Below are 18,878 nucleotides of genomic sequence, written 5' to 3'. Positions count from 1 at the left end.
TTTCGAACACATTTTATTCATATTGCATTTTTCTTGAACTGCTTAAACTGTCCAAACATAAGTTTTATGTAATGTAATAAAGACATAACATTAAGGGTTTACAACGTATATATTTGTTATATGGTTTGAACTAAGTCTGAGCTAAGTTCGAGCTAAGTTCAAAACGTCCAAACGTTTGATTGGTACTGTGTCTAAATCTACATACACTGTTACTCGGTTTCTCAATTCATTGCTTAGTGTATACACGAATATGTAACGTAACGTAATAAATATGTTTTAGAATCGATTTCCACAGTTATCCGTTCTTTTGCCTACGTGACCTGAACGCAGCATTTCTACTATCGTCACTTAGGAAGTGACGATGCTTTCCTGGCAAAGATGGCGGCGACCTTGTGTGTAAAATTACTACCTAAACAGGGTAATATAGTCAACACTGTATTTCTAACTTAAACTTTCTGTCCGGAGCGGGTTGGTGCTTCGCCCCTGTTCTTTCTACAGCTAGCTAATGTTAGTTTTGCTTCAGATAAACTGCTGTTCAGGAATGCTGCTGCTCAGTTAGCCGATGTTAGCACAGTAGCTAGTAAAGAGTTGAATTCCCAGATGTTTATCAGACTTTGTGTCTTTCAGGATGGCTTCCCCTGACTCAGAGTGTCCGGCACGGCTCCAAGGCTGTGACTCGCCACAGGAAACCAGTACACATCCTCAGACAGAAGCTCCTGGCTGTCACGAAGTACATTCCTCCTACAAGGGTCGTTCCTCCAGGCGCTTATCCATCCAAACCCAAAGAAGTCCAGGAGGTAACGTCCCGTCATATATCACTGATGGATTTCCAGACCAATACGTGGCCAAAAGTGTGTGACAAAAAACATTACACCCATATGTGACTGTTATGTGACCAAAAAACCTTGAACAATCCCGAGCTTTAAAAAACCCCAACAACCCCATCATTAACATTGATCTTACTGAAAGGACCATCTTTTGTTTCTTGTTGTTTAACCGGAGGTCGGTAGCCCTGTTGAAATCCATTTCTGTTGTACATCACATTGTGACAAACTCTTTTCTTTTATTTCATCAGGATAATGCATTGATGTTACTCATGAAGAGGGAGGTGAAGAAAGTGTTCCAGGACTATAAGATGATTGCTGCAGCCCAGAACAACGCCAGCAACGCTGAAGATATGATGACTCTCAAGAACAGACTTCATAAACATGGCATCACTGTCAAGTTCTTCCCCAACCAGGTAATGCTTACATTGTTTTATATGTATCCTTGTGACCATTTTTCTAGGCATTATTGATTGTGAAAGCGAGATTTTCATGCAAGCAGCCCTTCTGCCTTCCCCTGTTTGTAGCTTGCTCAGATGAAGTTACTTCTGGGTATTTACTTTTTTATTGAGTTAATTAGATAGCTAACAATAGAGGGGACATTAGGGAGAGAGTTGAGGAAAAAACGTGCAACAAATGTCCGAGGCAGGTGACTCCTAGGCCACTAAAGAACCTAGTTTTTGCATTTTGATTGGGATTTAAAATCATAAAATCTAGCGTTGTGTAACATTTCCCTCCAACTAACGGACTCACACCACATGATTTTACCAACTAAGGATCACATAACCTCTGCTGTTAGAAAGGACAGTAACATTGAAGCCGTTGCTGATGTTGATATTTCACACAGTTTAGTTGTAAATGGTTGAAATTAAATCTTTTAGCAAACACCTGCCTTGGTCTCACTCCTTCTGTCTCCATAAATAAATTCTGGGCTGTGAAACACCACATCATCTCTGCAGCTACTACATATTAACAAAATAACCAATCAAAGTTGATAAGAACGGGACTGATTGCAACATGCTACCCATCTTTGAACCGCTGTAATCTCATTTTTTTTAAACCTAATTACACTTTTAAGATCATTACGTGTTAAACAAATCTTTAATCATACTCATTTTCAGGTGATGCGGTCATTCCTGAAGGACAGTATTTATTGCAACATGGCTCCTCTGTTCATCGGTCCAACAGTTCTGATTGTCAGTAAAGAGCCAAAGGCGAGGGAGATGCTGGTTGCTCTGAGGTCCAGTCCACAGATGACACTCCTGGGTATGTTTATCTTCTATGTCCAACACCGTTTACCTCCCTTTTGCTTTTTCAGTCCATCCGACTGCCTGAAATGCAAAATGTATTATTTGATATCATAAAAGACAAAGAAAGCAGCAAATCCTCACATTTGAGGAGCTAGAAAAAGTAATAATTTCAGAGTATCTGTTATCATGAACATTTAACTGCAGCACGTCTCCTCTCTCTACAGGAGCCTGCATAGAGAACACACTACTGAGTGCAGACGGGGTAGTGAGCTACTCCAGAATGCCGTCAATGACTGTCGTCCAGGGTCAGCTGGTCAGCGGGCTGACAATGCTCACCTCCTACACTGCCTCCATGCTGCAGCGCCACCCGGCACACCTGTCAGCCCTCCTCCAGCAGTACGTCAAGCAGCAGAGCCCGGACAGCAGCACAGAGGGAGCTCCTAAAGCAGAGGAGGCCACGTAGAGCTTCAGAGGAAGTTACCGGGACTGTTAACCTCGCAGATTTGCTGCCGCTTGGAACGACGAGGGACTATAGAGTCAGATGCACACTTTAACATTTATTTTAATTTAGTAGCAATGTTCCAGGCAGATTTTTTTGGGATTGGGGAAAAAGCCTGCAAAAAGATGTTGAATATTCAGCTGGCACTAAATTCAACTAAATCCTCCAGTGTGCATCTGACCATAGGAGCGCTGTTCATTCATTATGGTGACTGAAAGATTCTGCAGACTTGACTGGTGTCAGTGCTTTTGGATGGACAATGCTGCAAAAAATATCATTGTTACTCAAGCTTTTACTTCATTTAAGGGTATTGTCACATAAAAATAAATTATATCAACTCAGTCTATTCATCAGACTCATACATTTTTGTATTCGATACATTTTGTAACTGTTCCATCAGTCTCATGTTGGCTACTGCAGGATTGCTGCAAAGATATTCCAATTTATTAGACTTTTTTTTTAAATTGTTAAATTAAATGCAGATTCTTTACCTCTGTTTTGCCCAGGTCAGTATACATTAGCAGCTAGAGTGGCTGCATTATCGTACAGCATAAGTGGCATCATGAAAAACAGTTCAGCCAAAATAAACACAAGTGGTCACAGATCCTGATAACGTTAATCTGCAGATTACAGCATGTTAATCTGGGTCAGTTAGTCTATTATGGCCTGCTTTTCTGAGAGAGACAAACATTGCTCAGACGCTCTCCTCAACACCACACTCCTCTGCAAGAGAGGGACTGTCAACACTGTCTGAAAACACATTATGATTCAGAAATTAAAGGTGCATATTTTCACAGTTTTTACACATCAAAATAAAAGTCTGAAGATGCTTTGATTTTTATATTTATCACAAACAAATTACTGGTAGTGTGTTAAATACAGGGTATGATGAAAAAATAAGAACCCAAATATTGATGTTTATTGTATTGTTGACATGTAAACCTATATATCACCCTAAAATATGATATGATATGATAAAATACCTTATTTTATAAACTGCAACACCTTCTACTATGATAAAGCTCTAGGTAAACTCACGCCCTTTGCTTTAAGATTGAAAATGTGTAAACTAAGCGGGCAGAGTGAGTGGAGGTCGGCTAGATTTACCCTCCACTACATCCGTGCTAGACACTCTGTGTAATTCCCGCTAATGCGGATAATGCCCAGGACACATTGCGCACGACGCGCGCTCCCTGCGACGCGCAGCTCTCCTTGGATTTGGAGGGAGTCACCCGCCGGCAGAGAGAGGGCACGGCCGCCGCTGAGCTTATGTGGTCACAATAAGTGATTATCTGTGGAGGAAACATGTAGTTTGACTTCCCTTTTTTTTTTTTTTTTTAAACTCATCTCCATGGGAAAACGCTTCGTTCGTCGAAATGGTGATTTCCCACAGGTTGTTAAACGCCACATGAGAGTTTTGTTGGATTTATCAGACGCGGAGGACCGCAACAGATGATGAGAGTCGAGGCTGAATTTAAGGTAAGACTTCTTTTCCTGGTTTTTAGGCCTTAACTCAGAAAACACGAAATAAAAACGTAACATTTTGTTTTAATTCTGAAGAAAAATACCAAATAAAGTCACCAGAACATCCAGTTTAATTTACATATTTTGTATATTTCTGCAATAATTTACGTTTGGAACGTGTTTAAATGTTAAAATACATAAAAACATTTGGATAGATTTGTGACAACAACAAAAGAACCGGCACTTCTCTGTGTGCTGGAGCAGTGATATGTTAATGGGCTTTAGATAAGAGCCTAGGTGGCCCTGAATAGTTCAAAGAGGCCCTAAAGAACACGTGTGACATCAACTAAGGAAGTAAAATCAGCCTGGCTGCTCATTAAGGACTGTTGCCACTGAAATACATCAGTCTAGCTGCTTCTTAATTGTGCAGAGTGTGTGTTTCTCTACCAACAATCACACACATTTACAGGTGTTAAAAGACCATGTGCTCCTCACAAGGGACTGTCATCAAATTATTAACATTTCCTCACATGTGATGCTGGATTACAAACATACTGAGTCACCGTGCTTAGATTTAATAAGCCTCACTTTATCTGTTTAAAATGTTTGTGCTGTAAGCAAAGTGAGGCTGAGATATTTCCCACTCATTCATAAATATTTTGATCTCATCCACATTTTTATTGGCTGCAGTTTTTAGTCCAAAGAAGAAAAAAAAGAGATTATAACTGTTATAATCTCCCCATCTTCTGGCATGATGCAATTTAGTGGCTTCTGACTTGTTTTGTTGGCATCCACTTCCATGTAATGAGCTCATGATGTCACTCATCCATCAGTTTGCATATTATCTCCTCTGCTCTGGTTCAGATATGAGGAAAAATGGGGCTTTGTCCAACAATAACTTGTCTGTTTTGGTTGCGTTTGAACAGCCCTTTAAATGCTTTACTGCATTGGATTGTGATTGTTGTACGTTTCCTCAAAGTGCACACCTTCAGCTGTAGTTTGCACATTTAAAATTACAGATTTTCTACAAGACAATGTGGAAAAGTGAGTTCTGACATGGATGTTGTGTTTTTGCGAAAGCTTCAAATCTGAAATCCTTAAAGCCTTAACTTGAGATCAAAACCAATTTTTTTTTTTTTTTTTTGCGCTCCTCCTTGAGTAAGTGAGCTCAGAAACCTGCAAATCCCTTCATCCTGTTTCCACCACATGCTGTCATCACTGAGGTCAGTTACTCTCATCCTCTGCTGGCCTTACATAACAGAGAGCCGGGCTGGTTCTGCCCAGATTTAGACGGATATCAGTTTGAATGTAGAGCACCGTTTTTGCATGTGAGATGGCCTAGATTCTCATTGTTCTAAAGTTTAGATCTTTACACCTGCTGCTTCATCTTCTTCTTCTTATTATCACGATTTCATCTAAATGTCAAACCACCTTGATGCCACTCCATTAGGTTTCCATTTTCCTGACCGTCGTCCTGCTGTGACTGTGGTGGGCGTCTCTGCACTGTTTGATGTCGGTGCCTCTCCGCTTTGGGATCTTGTTGCTCCAGGTCCGAGTGACAAGTTGCTAAAAACATCCCTTGAAAAACCAATTAAGCAGAGGTTGGTAATCCTCTCCCTGCAGACGGTGCCGGCCATGCTGTCACATAGCCATTATACCAGCATGTGCAAATCATACAGTGGCACGTGTGAGGATGTTGCACTTCATTTCCAATGGTTTTATGTTGGTCTTTTTATATTTTGTTTTCTTTTTATATCACATATAGTTTTATTTCTCTATGTTTTAGCATTTCCTGGAATTCATTGTATTTTAATCTATTTGATGCAATTATTATGCTTACAAAGAGCCACTATTAATCAGTAGCATGAAAATGATTATATTCCCTTTTTAAACAGACAACAAAATAACAGGAACCTCATATATTGGAGAATAATTCTCTGACATGCTCTAAAAATGAACATAATCAGCTTCGCATTGACATATTTTTGTTGCAGGGCTGATGTATTGGATTGGAGCATGTTACAGGATGTTCGTGTTTTTTGAACAGCCCCCTCCCATCTTCAAAAGATCTGAGATTAACAGATTATTTAGTGACACAGTTTCTAAAAGAATGACAAGAGACAAAGGCTGTTCCTGTTGGAATGTTAGAAAGGGAAAACTCTGCTCAGATACAACATTAACAACCTCTTTTTTCTCTGTTTTTGCTTTTTCGACACAGATAATGTTTGACCTTAAAGTTTGAGTTGCCCACGTATGATAATCTGGAAACAAACAATTTATTTCATTCATTTGGGGATATGTTAAGTGTCTGAGTTTGGCACAAGTTTTGTTTTTCTGCTCAGTGAAATGTGACTTTAAGATCCAGAGTGATCTGGATGAGGATCCAGGTCCAGGATATACTGTACCGTATCCAGGTAGCATTTACGGCATCACAGGCTTGAACCCACAGCTCAGCTCTCACCTCTGTTAGGTAACTGGATTACTCAGAGTCCTATCTCCTCCTCTGCTCTGTGGAGTCTGTTGAACACTTTCACTTTGGTTTGTTATTGTGCTGTGGCATCGTGCAGCTCTTCATAAAGGACGCTATCAGACTTCACGTGTAAAACATCGAATTAAGAGCTGAATCCCCTGCAAAATTTAAATAACTGCTGGTGCAGTGTATTTTTAAAGTTATACTGTAGTAGTTTGTTTATGCAAGAACATATCTTAGTTATGTACTCCACTTAGGCCATGATGAGCAACAACGTGCTTTTATTTTTCCTGACATTTATAGACTAAACTAATAGATAGATTGAAATTGCAGTGAAAGGGTAAAAATAGTCACAACTCAGACGTCCTCACATTTCACTATACGTTCTTGAAAATATATCTTTTCTACACGGCTGCAGGTAACCATTATTTTTTTGATTAATCAATTTATCATTTGCATAAAAAATGCTAGAAAAACTTGTCAAAACTCTCGTTATAATTTCCCACAGCACAGTTCAGATTTCTTGTTTCGTCTGAGAAATGGTTCAAAACCCAAAAAGATTCAGTTTATTATCATGTGAAAAAGAAAAACATTAAACTCTGACATTTTAAAAGTTGGAAACAACAACTGTTTGACATTTTTGGTTAATAATGACTAAAACAACAGTCAGAACAGTTGCTGATTAATTTCCTGTTGATCGATGAATGGAACAATCCTGTGGCTCTACTTTGCTCGTTGATGTGTTTTTTTTTTTTTCTTATTTCTAATCATATTCTCTACTCGTCCTGACATCGCAGGGGTCTTTCGGTGGATTGCAGCGGATCTCTCTCGTCAACCAGCCGATCATACCGGGGTCAGGAGTCTGAGATCTGCTCTGTGAAATGGACTCATACGGCTCCTCACTCAACCGCAGCCAGTCGCTGGCGAGCGGCCTGGAGAAGACTTCGCCCACGTGGAACAAGCCCTCCCACTCTCGCAGCAGCAGCACTCTGTCGTCCCGCCACTCCAGACAGGTGAGTCGCGGGTCGGTCAGCTGATCATACGAGGGGGATGACAGGTGTATGTACGCTACGCTGCTCTTCTTATGTTGCTGGTTCTCACATCTCATGCGTAACCATCGTGAGATTTTTCCGGCACTACAAAAGAGAAGCTGGTGCAGAAACAGTGAACAGTCTTCCTTCCTTTTGAGGACACACCCTCACCACAACAAGACCCAGAATAACATCAGACCTCTGCTGTAGCTTCAGCGCTTCTGTTTTCACTCTGACTGACTCTGGCTGTTCTTGTTTTGAGATTAGAGAGACAGATGTTTTGCATATTAATGTGAAAGGCAGAAAAGCAGTCGCAATAAAATCAAGCACCACATGGCGATGATGTTGATTTTTACCATTGTGTCTGAATATCTGCAGCCTGTATGTCCTTACAAGACACCGCTAATTAATGTAAACCAGGCCCAGAGTGCAGCGTATACAGGTAATGCTGCAACTAACAATTAAAAATTAATGCAACATTTGATATCTACTCATCTTCTCTTATTTTCTAAACATTTGGGAGAAGGTTAAAAACCATTTCCATTTTGTAGTCTCGCATCCGGATGCCAAAAATATTCACGTTTTGACGCTATTCACTGACAATTAGTTGATTGATTGATTGTCAGGAAACTAATTGGCAACTATTTTGCTAATCAATTGCTGATTTCACACATTTTTCAGACAAGAAATCTTTAATATTTGCTGGTCAAAGCTTCTCAGATGTGATGATTTGCTGCTTTTCCTTGTTGTTTTCCGTATCTGATTGTAACTGAATATTTTGGCGTTACAGCATCATCATCTTGGGCTTTAGGAAATTATAGCACCTTTTTTAATTTTGGAAATGATGGCACTTTATAGACTAAACAATCAGTCAGTAAAGTGAGAAAACAAGCGTTAAGTTGCAGCCATCATCACAATATGTAGAGTGCAGAAGCGAGTCAGTCATGATGGCTGTGGTGCTTTTGTACAGTTACGTTAAAAAGAAGAATTAAACAGAAAAAAGTCAAAAATAAACCTCAAGCGTTTTTTCTTGCACTCCATAGATCATCAAAGATTGGGAAGTGATTGACGACCTCCATGTAGAGATGCAGTCAGGAGGCGACAACCCTCAGGACATGACGACCCCGGGTATCTGTGAAGGATATCTGCTCAAGAGGAGGAAGTGGCCACTTAAAGGCTGGCACAAGGTGAGAAATCCAACCAGCCCGTTATCTTTCATTCCATGGAGATGTCGACTTTATAAATAAAGTCAGTTTTTGAAATGGTGACATTCGATCTCTCCCGCAGCGATACTTTGTCTTGGAAGCCGGGATCTTGCGCTACTGCAAAAATCAACAAGATGTGAGTGAACTTTGAATTTCCTGACAGGATTCTTTTTACCTACTACATTTGAAAACACTTTGAACTTTGAACACGTGAACTTTTTTTCCTCTCAAGGTCTCCAGGGGACGAGTCCAGGGCTCCCTTGACGTTAGCCTCGCTGTGATGTCAATAAATAAGAAATCAAACCGCTTCGACCTGGATGCAGGAGACATCCTCTATCACATGAAGGTAAAACAGTAGTTATCAAATACATGGTTTCCCCTCAGATGAAGAAGACAAAGGTGCTACATGACTTTTCTTTTCTCACCAAGGCAAAGAGCCATGAGCTCTTCTACATCTGGGTGACCAAGCTACAAGCCCACCGCTTGTTCAAGAAGAACGAGGCAGCGTACGTCCACAGCGGCTTCATCCACACTCTGTCCCACAGCGCTGCAGCCGGAGAGGCTCAGAGAAATGGAGATTTGGTGACTATCAAAGAAACAATCAAGTCAACAGTCTGTACCAGTGAATCCAAATAAGTCTTAGACAAACTTCTGCGTTTTCTTCTTCTGTGTTCATGTTACCAGAGCTCTGCAGGGGCTCCAGATCCTGCCGGAGCGTCAGGTGTGCTGCCCTCAGCTAACACTGCTGTGAACAGCAAAGTCTCTGCCTGGCTGCAGCAAAGCCACGACCCAGACGCCTGTGTTCAAGGTATCTGTCGTAACATGTAAAAAAATATTTGCATATTCGTGTTTTTCTCGTAACTTTTTCGCTGTCAAATGCGATCGAGACCACACCACAGGAATCTTACCTGACCATCTACTCAGTGGACTGTAATGGAAGATTATACCTCTCATGGTTTCTTGCAGAGTTGAACCGATGTCACTTGGACCTGTCTGAGCTAAACCGCTTAATCCAGAGGCTGCAGGCGCTGGAGGTGGGCCAGGCTTTCACTAACGGAGACCTGCAGCGAATCATCAGCATACAGGTAGACGGCTGAGGCGTCTGGTGCTGTTGATTTTTAACAGCAAGACCGAATAACTTCTCATTTCTAGGCAGCATCACATCCAAACTTAAGTATTTATGGTATTACTCTTTAATATTTTCTTTACAGAATCTGTCACTTGAGAAGCCGAAGAAGCCGAAGTCGGGGAAGATGTGGGGCCACTCTCGCACACTGTCCAGAGTGGAGGCTCTGGGAATGGTAAGAATGATCTGTAACTTAGTCTGATAATATGTAGGCTGAATGCTATGGATAATATCATCTAACATTGATTAGTAGATTAATTTGACATTATTAAATGTTAACATTTTGAAGTTGATTTAAAATACTAATTGGTCTTTGCTTACTGGTAATTCTTTTAACATACTGGGTTTAAGTATTTGACATCCCAACCCTTCTGTAACATTTTGGGGCCTTTCTCTAATCCAAAGCCTATTCGTGGGATTACTAAATCGGTGAGTCGCCAATTGACAGAACATGAAACAACCTGATTCAGAAAAAAATATTCACTGTTCTCCATTTACACACTGGAAATGAATTGTGACTGTGTAAATAATGACAGGACAAAAAATAGTTTTCTTTCAGGTTTAAATGGTAAATGTGTTTTGTTGTAATTGCATTGAATGACATGACATGTGTTATTGTAGAGTGAGTAAATTATTAGATCAATCATGTAATCCTGTGTTTAGTTTAGATGCTAGATCTGTAGCTCTGATTCCTGTTCTTTGGTCGTCTGTCCTGCCGCTCACAGTATTACATCTCTGAAGGTTTTCTTTCCTACCGAGTAAACGCGTCCTGACTCAAACATGAAACACAGTTAAGAAGCTGGTAGGACAGTAAACCTGCAGGGCCGTGGTGCTCGAGCCATGAAAAGGTAGTCAACCTGATGTTTAAATTAGTCCCTGATGCCATTACTGTAATTATACTACACTACGCATACCTGCCTCTCAGCTTTGATTTGGATGTGTCGCAGCAGAAAAAGCGCAGGAGTGACGTTGATAATGGCTCTGTTCCATTTTGGTTAGGATTAGGGTTAATTCAATTTAATTCAATTTAATTTCTTTAATCCCGGAGTAAGTAAGTCAACACAATGCAAAAAACAATAAAACAATTAAACTTTCACATGGGTGTCAATGAGCACATGATAAAGGTATGATTAAATTAGTGACACCTGTGTTTAAAAAAAAAAAAAATCATATTTTTAATGTGAAACTAAAGAGAGGTTACATTTATTGTCAATACAGAGTGTGCTATGCTTTGTATTCAAGTAATAGTTTGACATTTTGGAAAATATTCTTATTCACTTTAATGCCAAGAGCTACATGAGAATATTGATACCAGTCTAAAATTTAAGTAGCATAAATATAAGCTTTAGCTTAGCTTAGCACAAAGACTGGAAACAGGGGGAAACAGCTAGCCTGATTCTGTCCAAAGGAAACAAAATCTGCCTAGAAACACCTCTAAAGCACTTTTATTAGCACGTTGCAACCACGGTGCATTTTGGTCTATATTTGTTTACATTTTGAAAATCAAGTTTGCCCAATTCACTACTAGCAGTTCCTTAGTGCTGTGTTTGAATGGATTTACAGGCAACTATCACTGAGTTACTCTGATATTGAAGAAAAGTAGAAAACGTGATAATTCTCAGGCAGGTTCTGCAGTTATACGGAGCAGCGGGAGTGGGTTTATGGACAGATAACAAGGAGATTCTCAAATGAACTAATGAATCGATCATTTCCCATCCTCCTCTGTTCACCTCGCAGCTGTCCTCCAGTCACCTGAACAGCTCCTCTCACCTTGGTGCGTCCGTCCCCTCTATCCCTGACTACGTCTACTCTCAGCTGTCCCCTCCTACTGTCACATCTCCGGAGGGCAAGAAAATCCAGCAGGACATCTGCGCCATGTCGCTACGAGGTCAGTGAAACAAATACAATGCATATATACTCGTGGGATCAAGGCTAAGGACAATATAAAGAAAAATATTGTTATATACGTCTATATTTAAAGATGTGTGCAACAGTAAATGAATGAGTCCTCTTTGTCTTCTTATTCCCCTTCAGTGCTTGCATCCCTGAAGACGGTTCATGAGACTCTGTCCCAGGAGAGGCAGAAACTGCAAGAAGTCTGGGAATCTAACAACATCCACCAGTCTAACACATTAGCTGTGGTAAGATTCATGCCGTTACTGTGATGCGGAGTCTCTGGCACCTCTCCCCATGTGGTTTTTTTGATGGCTGGTTTTTCTTTGTTCCTCCCTCGTCAGCCCGCAGCAGGGAGGCATTCATCCAATGGGCCTCCTTCAGTGGCAGATTCAGCGGCGGAGTATTTCGACGCCAGCGACGACATCCTTTGTGGTAGTTCCTCCGAGGTGTCTGAAGAATCAGGACTTAGTGATGGAAGCACCACCAACTCAGAGCCGGAGGAAGGACACGGTGGGTGCATGTATACGAGTACATTCATCCATGCAAATGACACTTTTGCTCTTAAGAATTAATGTCAGTCTCAGTTCTGAATAATTAATATGATTTCCTTTCACCTACATTACAGCATCAGCCACACGCAAGTACCGTGCGAGCATTTCCAAGACTCCTAACAGTGTCGTTCCCAAGAGCACCGGGCGTCGCACACTTCCTGCTCACTGTCCTGACAACGGCCACGTGGGCCTCATGGCTATCCTCTACAACAACATAGGCAAGGACCTGGACTTAAAAACCTGTATTGATAAAGTCCCATCGCTGTGTATCTTTTTTTCTGAGGCTCACGTGCTCGTTTTCCTTCCTCAGGTAAAGACTTGGCTCGAGTGTCCATGCCCGCTGCCCTCAACGAGCCTGTTAACCTGCTGCAGCGGCTGTGTGAGGAGCTGGAGTACAGCGAGCTGCTGGACACTGCCAACAACACGCCTGACCCCTACCAGAGGATGGTGAGGCTGCCCAAACATGCACTTCTTTTGTAGTGTAAGATGGATAAGAAACAACGTCAACGCTGTCAGATCTGGTTGCTGTTGATGATGCTGTTAAAGACCTGATAAATGTGCATATTCACCTGCTGGATGTTAATAATGTAGCCTATAAAGACAATTTATTATTACATGGTGATTAAAACACAGGAATATTATAGTGCAGCTGTCTTTATTCTCATTAAACTGAGAAAGTAGCGCAAGAATGGGAGGCTGCAAAAATTTTGTTTTGTTTAAAATCAATTTATTTTGAACATAGAATTGTCTATTAACAGGCAGTTATATGAGCAACCAGGTGACCCTGTTTTAATAGATAGGGAAATTGTTATGTTACAGCAGCTGTGTAGAAAATAAACGAATAACAAAATAAAATAAAATAGCTCAATATACATACACAACAAATAAGAAAATTTAAAAAATAAAATGAAATAGCTCTACATACCTAGTAGCAATAATGAATACTACTAAAAACTAAATAAAACAATATCTCAGCATACAGTTCATGGTGTGCAGAGATGTGCTGACAGTGGACTTTAGTTTTAATAAACTATAAGGACAGATAATAGTTTGTAGTTGGTTCCATTTATTTTCCTTTCAGACATTCTTTTTGTGTCTGTGGCACTTTTCAGACAAATACAACAACAGCAAAAGACATTACAGCCAAAGACAGACATCAAACAGCATTATTATCATATGGAGCAACCGACAACAACACTGAGTTAGAACGCCAGGCGCAGGTGACAAAATGAGATTATCACACATAAGCTCAGGCGCCTGAGGATAAGAGAGAAGTGTGTGTACAAAGCAAACTGAGCAACAACATCCACACCGGTCAGACCAGATCTATAACCTTTTTATTTTTCCATCCAAAAAAATGAACTTGATCTTTGAACGATTTTGTGTTTTATCTCTTTCAGGTTTACATTGCTGCCTTCGCTATCTCTGGTTACTCCACTGCGACGTTTAGGAACCGCTACAAGCCCTTCAACCCGGTGCTGGGGGAGACCTACGAGTGCATCAGAGAGGACCGGGGCTTCCGCCTCATCAGCGAGCAGGTAGAGCAAGAAACAACTTCACCAACACAACAGGCCGCAGAGTACCATTAAACTAAAAATTAGGGAAAAGATGATGGGAATTTGCCCCCCCCCCCCGTGGTAAATTAAGATGAATCACTCACCGGTTTAATTGAGCCGCTCAGATCTGTGGAGTGATTTATAGCTTTAATAACACTCTGTTAACTAATCATGTCATCAAAAATTAACACAAATGCTTCAGTCATTTATTTAGAAGTGATAGCAATTAAGTGAAAATAATTAAACGTCAGTCTTCAGCAAAGCAGTTAATTTCTTGAACATTAGCTTAGCGATGTAGTTCCTGAGCGACGTATGATTTGTGGTTGGCAGCGTTGTATACATAAAGATAATATTTATTTGAAGGGCACTTTTCAAAACTCAGGTTACAAAGCGACACAAGGGCCACCAAATTAAATATACAATAAAGTTACAGTCTGCTTCAACAGGGCAGATCAATAAAACTGGATAAAAAGAGAAAAGAAATTATAAATGGAATAAATAAAGTAAAAACTCAAATAAAAAAATAAGGATGTGCTCTTTAATAAAAGTATATTTTAAGAGGAATTTAACAGATCGGTTAAATCTGACAGATCAGTCTGATCTGAATCATTTAAATAACAGTTATTCATTCACAGTGTGTTTCTTTGGTTTTCTTTTGCAGCAGCTTCTAATGCTGTAGCAGAGTTGCGATATACCAGTACTGACGATGCTGTGATATATAAAAAATGAAATATTGACATTGTGTTAATAATACTCATATGATAATATGGTAATGGTAGATGTTAAGCCTTGTGGATCGTTTGTTTATCAGTTCATCTTGTTGACTTTTCACATTACTGTACACAACAGAAAGAACAATTACACTTAATGGACTCTCTCCACTTCCCTACACTCGTATTTGAGTCTGATTTATTTGCTAAAAAAAAGAGAAAAAAAAGCACAATAAACAAAGTTAAAGATGAATTTGATCGATCAATTCATCCTTATTTTTTTTTTTTGTGATCAATTTTTTTTATTGTTCTTTTGTGACAGGCAGATATACTGTATACCTACCACAAAACATAACACAACAGAGACGAAACAATACAAAAATCAAAACATATATAAACACAAAAAGCCCTGTGGTGACCCCTCCCTCCCTCCCCGCCCTATAGGTCTCCATTTATATTCAATATGTGCAGGATAGCAGGATCCAAAATTTACCAGAGAATAGAAATGGTGATGACCGCAGTTCCTTCATTTTATGTGCCATCGTTTGCCATGCTGCAGTAGTCCCAGCTCCAGCATCATGCACCCTCGTCACCGACAGCTCCATATTAATAATATCAATATATGTGTTAATCCATTGAGTTTTTGTGACCGTGTGTGGGGGTTTCCAATGTAAAGCTAGGATCTTTTCGGCAGCAGTGATGCCCGTCAGGAGAAAATGTTAATTTTAATGAGGCGGTGTCATTCGCCGTATTAGAGAGAGGCAGAAAGGTGGTGTGGAAATTTATTTAAGCTGCATTTCTCTTTTTCTGTACCAGGTCTGCCACCATCCGCCCATCTCTGCCTGCCACGCAGACTCAGACAACTTCTCTTTTTGGCAAGGTGAGACTCTTCAGTGAGCTTTCACTATCAAACCAACATCTGTCCAATCAATCCAAGTGTTTTGTGTCCTCTGATTTTAAAAACAAGGCTGCCTTTGGACGTGCATTTGTGAAATATCATCATGAATACTTGTTTATCTTCCTCACCAGACCAGCGATGGAAAAACAAGTTCTGGGGGAAGTCTCTGGAGATTCTGCCAACAGGAATGGTGAATGTGACTCTGCCAAGGTAAACAGCCTGAATTTCTTTTCACCGGGCGGAGTCTGTGTTTGCAAATTTATCACAGTGTCTGTGTCAGATGAGGCGCGAAACTGGCCATTATGTGTAACTGGGAATCATACTTTATGTGAAATGATAAAGGATCCATCAGAGATCAGTTGGGAGCAATGAGACATGACGTACTTTGTATGAATATCACCATTATCACCATCATTCAGTCTCAGGAACCACAGACAAGACAAACTTTCAACCATCTGTCCAGATGTTGCTCGAGCGCTTCTGCATTTGACCGATTATACATAATGAGGTGATGTAATAACTAACGCATAAAGAAGTTGTTTTTTTCGTGTCTGTTGATAGTAGAGTAATTCTGAATTTTAGTTTTTAGTTTTTTATTTTTTTAATTTTTCCTTTATTTGACAGTAGGTGTGGAGAGAGACGCAGGATCTTGGAGGAGAGAGAGACAGGGGTGTGACAAACAAATGTCCCCAGCAGAAACAGAAGGGACATTGTGGCTAAATAGCTTGCACCTTAACCATTAGACATCTGGGTGCCCAACTAGTGTTTGTTTTCATCATGGATTTGTCTGTTGATTACTGTTTTCAGGTAACAGATGTCATAGAACGGTGACAAATGTCCGTCACAGTTCCTTAAAATCCATGTTAATGTCTTTAAATGAATCTTTTTTTTTTTTGTCCGACCAGCAGCTAAAAACCCCCAAAATATTCAGTTTACAATAATATAAAACACAGAAAAGCCCCGAATCCTCACCTCCTGAGAAGCTGGAATCAGAGCGTTTGCCGTTTTTTGCTTAATGAACGACTTCAAAAGAGTCGTCGGTCTGTTTTGTCGGTCGCTGAACTGTTTCACTACTAACTACATTTGCCAAATTTGTCCAGGTATGGCGACCACTACGAGTGGAACAAAGTAGTGACCTGCATCCACAATGTGCTCAGTCAGCAGCGCTATCTGGAGCATTACGGCGAGGTCACCATCCGAAACCTCAAAAGCAACGTCTGCACCTGCAAGATTACCTTCGTCAAGGTGAATGAAACATTTAGATGCTGCTTCTCTTTTCTAAGTTGGTTTTTTGTAGGTGACTTTTTTTTTTTTTTTGTCAGTTTTTCCAAAAAAATAAAAAATGTTCTTTTGTTGTAGTCTCGATACTGGGGCTCAGACACAAACAAGAACGAGGTGCAGGGCACGGTGCTGGACCAAAGCGGGAGTGTGATTCACCGGTTTGGAGGCCTGTGGCATGAAGGCATCTTCTGTGACACTCTCCCGACTCCGAAATGTGTCTGGAAGCCAAGTGAGTCCATGAACGTCCAAAACAAGACTTAAGACTGTTTACTCAAGTGTTTTTCAACCTTAAATGCTATCATTCACGATTTGTGTCCTTCTTCCCGATGATATAATTTTGTGTTTTGAGTCTTCTGTGTCACGTTGATGTAATTAGCTCTAAAGCAGAGACTGCTTTAGAGGTTTAAATGGCAGTGAAGTGAGACGATCAAGCAACCCCTGCTGCCAAAACCTCTAATCAGCATAAATCCAAGCGTCACGTTTGTGCAGCAGCTCACTTGAGTGTCGCTTGTGTCACCCCGCAGATCCCCAGCCAAAGGATCACCTGATCTACTATGGCTTCTCCACCTTTGCCATGGAGCTGAATGAAGTCACCCCACACCTGAAGCCTCTCCTGCCTCCTACAGACAGCCGCCTGCGCCCGGACCAAAGGTGAGCAGAGCTGGGAGAAATCTTCAAAGTCTGGAAAAGTAAAATATTAAGGCTGATGTCACTTCTTTTTTTTTTCTTCTAGATTGCTGGAGGAGGGAAAGGTGGAAGAAGCAGACATAAAGAAAGACGAGATAGAGGAGTTTCAGAGGGAGCGGAGGAAAGAGCTCGGCAAAAAGGGTGAAGAGCATGCCCCACGTTTTTTCAAGTAAGTTTCTGTTCTCAGGTTTTTCTCACTGTTTGCAAATAATAATTCATAGAAATTTGGTAAAGTTTTTGAACGATTGTTTTCCTTTTTCTCCTGAAGGAAAGCCAAAGACTCCTGCGGACGGGACGTGTGGTTGACCAACGGGACCTACTGGAAGCTCAGGGAGAATCCAGGTTTTGCTAAGATTGAAAACATAACTCTGTGGTGATGAGACGGCAGCGATGAGCAGGAACAAACAAAAAAAAAAAAAGAAAAAAGCACATGAGTCGAGAGACTGAAAAATATCAGTGCTGGATATTCTGAGCAGCATATATGAACCGCTCTGAGGAAGGTGCAGAGAGGAGATGGTGCTGCTGAGCTCTTCTTACGTCTTCTGTACACCCATGACTGGCTCATGGGAACCGTCAGCACCTGATATAGTCTCAGAGAGTCACCTGTCGGGTTACCTGGAGTTTTTAGATGACATCACTCAACTTATATATCTTTATACTTGTGAGAATTTCACTGTTTTTGTTTTTGTTTTTTTGCTGAAAAGACTGTGACGCAGCAACAAATGACTGGAAATAAAAAGTTGTCAAAATTATATTTTTCTGTCAGGTTAGAAAGAGGCCTGTTATATTAGTGTACTGTCTGTAAACATTCAGTCCTCCTCTCAACCAGCTGACAGCTCAGTTTATAATAACTAAAGTTGTTGGACTGTATAAATGTACTGAAGTCGCTGCTACAGTCAGACCCCAGACCCACGAGGGGGTCAGCTGGTTTGTGATAATTTGATTTAATGCAGATTTATACGGGAATATGCACCAATAAAGCCCAATAAAGACGAGAACCTCAAAGTGGCTATAAGGGATATTTTTAAAGATCACAATCTGTCAAATGACAGTGTCAGCTGTTTAATAAAAAAGAAGAGAGAAAAAAACAATGAGACAATTATTGATTACATGTTTATTGGAAAGATAAACCCTTTGAGATGAACCAAGGGGGTCCTCAACACAAAACGCAATACACAAAGCACAATAGCACGATTACATTCACATACACACAAGCTCTCCCGGGTCCAACCCCTCCCACACCCGCTGACCCCTCCCCGTCTTCCCAGGAAAAATAAATAAATGAACAAATAAATGAACAAATAAATAAATGCAAACATACCCACAAAAGCTAGATATAAATCAACATGCAAACATATACATACGCACGCATCCATAGACTTGATTAAGAAATAGAACAAAAACAGCTAAGAGTATAGAATATTATAAAT

General features: G+C 40.5%; 2 protein-coding genes across 2 annotated transcripts; both read left to right on the top strand.

The window, feature by feature from the left end:
- The first annotated feature begins 341 nt into the window (after positions 1 to 341).
- Positions 342 to 2,915, top strand: mrpl10 (mitochondrial ribosomal protein L10). The gene is made up of 5 exons (XM_056366149.1): positions 342 to 418; positions 628 to 797; positions 1,076 to 1,240; positions 1,946 to 2,090; positions 2,299 to 2,915. Exons 1-5 carry the CDS (start codon positions 379 to 381, stop codon positions 2,535 to 2,537), a joined length of 759 nt encoding a protein of 252 aa, XP_056222124.1. The 5' UTR covers positions 342 to 378; the 3' UTR covers positions 2,538 to 2,915.
- A 908-nt stretch (positions 2,916 to 3,823) lies between these two features.
- osbpl7 (oxysterol binding protein-like 7) lies at positions 3,824 to 18,539 on the top strand. Its single transcript, XM_056366269.1, has 22 exons — positions 3,824 to 4,052; positions 7,305 to 7,520; positions 8,582 to 8,725; positions 8,826 to 8,879; positions 8,976 to 9,089; positions 9,173 to 9,325; positions 9,428 to 9,551; positions 9,710 to 9,828; positions 9,955 to 10,044; positions 11,607 to 11,757; positions 11,904 to 12,010; positions 12,107 to 12,275; positions 12,391 to 12,534; positions 12,627 to 12,763; positions 13,717 to 13,854; positions 15,399 to 15,462; positions 15,612 to 15,690; positions 16,581 to 16,725; positions 16,840 to 16,990; positions 17,286 to 17,412; positions 17,495 to 17,617; positions 17,717 to 18,539. The coding sequence occupies exons 2-22, from the start codon at positions 7,389 to 7,391 to the stop codon at positions 17,823 to 17,825; spliced, it is 2,574 nt and encodes an 857-aa protein (XP_056222244.1). The 5' UTR covers positions 3,824 to 4,052; positions 7,305 to 7,388; the 3' UTR covers positions 17,826 to 18,539.
- Positions 18,540 to 18,878: the final 339 nt, after the last annotated feature.

Source organism: Seriola aureovittata, chromosome 21 (genome assembly GCF_021018895.1).
Source record: "Seriola aureovittata isolate HTS-2021-v1 ecotype China chromosome 21, ASM2101889v1, whole genome shotgun sequence".
Taxonomy (NCBI): Eukaryota; Metazoa; Chordata; class Actinopteri; order Carangiformes; family Carangidae; genus Seriola; species Seriola aureovittata.
The sequence above is the reverse complement of the archived record's forward strand: the minus strand, read 5'-3'. Positions and strand labels throughout refer to the sequence as shown.

Excerpts from the sequence above, each read along its gene's own strand:
- mrpl10 (XM_056366149.1), top strand. The coding sequence starts at position 379 with ATGGCGGCGACCTTGTGTGTAAAATTACTACCTAAACAGG. Across the intron at positions 1,241-1,945 it reads TCAAGTTCTTCCCCAACCAG|GTGATGCGGTCATTCCTGAA; the intron begins GTAATGCTTACA and ends ACTCATTTTCAG. Across the intron at positions 2,091-2,298 it reads TCCACAGATGACACTCCTGG|GAGCCTGCATAGAGAACACA; the intron begins GTATGTTTATCT and ends CTCTCTCTACAG.
- osbpl7 (XM_056366269.1), top strand. The coding sequence starts at position 7,389 with ATGGACTCATACGGCTCCTCACTCAACCGCAGCCAGTCGCTGGCGAGC. Across the intron at positions 8,880-8,975 it reads ACTGCAAAAATCAACAAGAT|GTCTCCAGGGGACGAGTCCA; the intron begins GTGAGTGAACTT and ends TTTCCTCTCAAG. Across the intron at positions 13,855-15,398 it reads TCCGCCTCATCAGCGAGCAG|GTCTGCCACCATCCGCCCAT; the intron begins GTAGAGCAAGAA and ends TTTCTGTACCAG.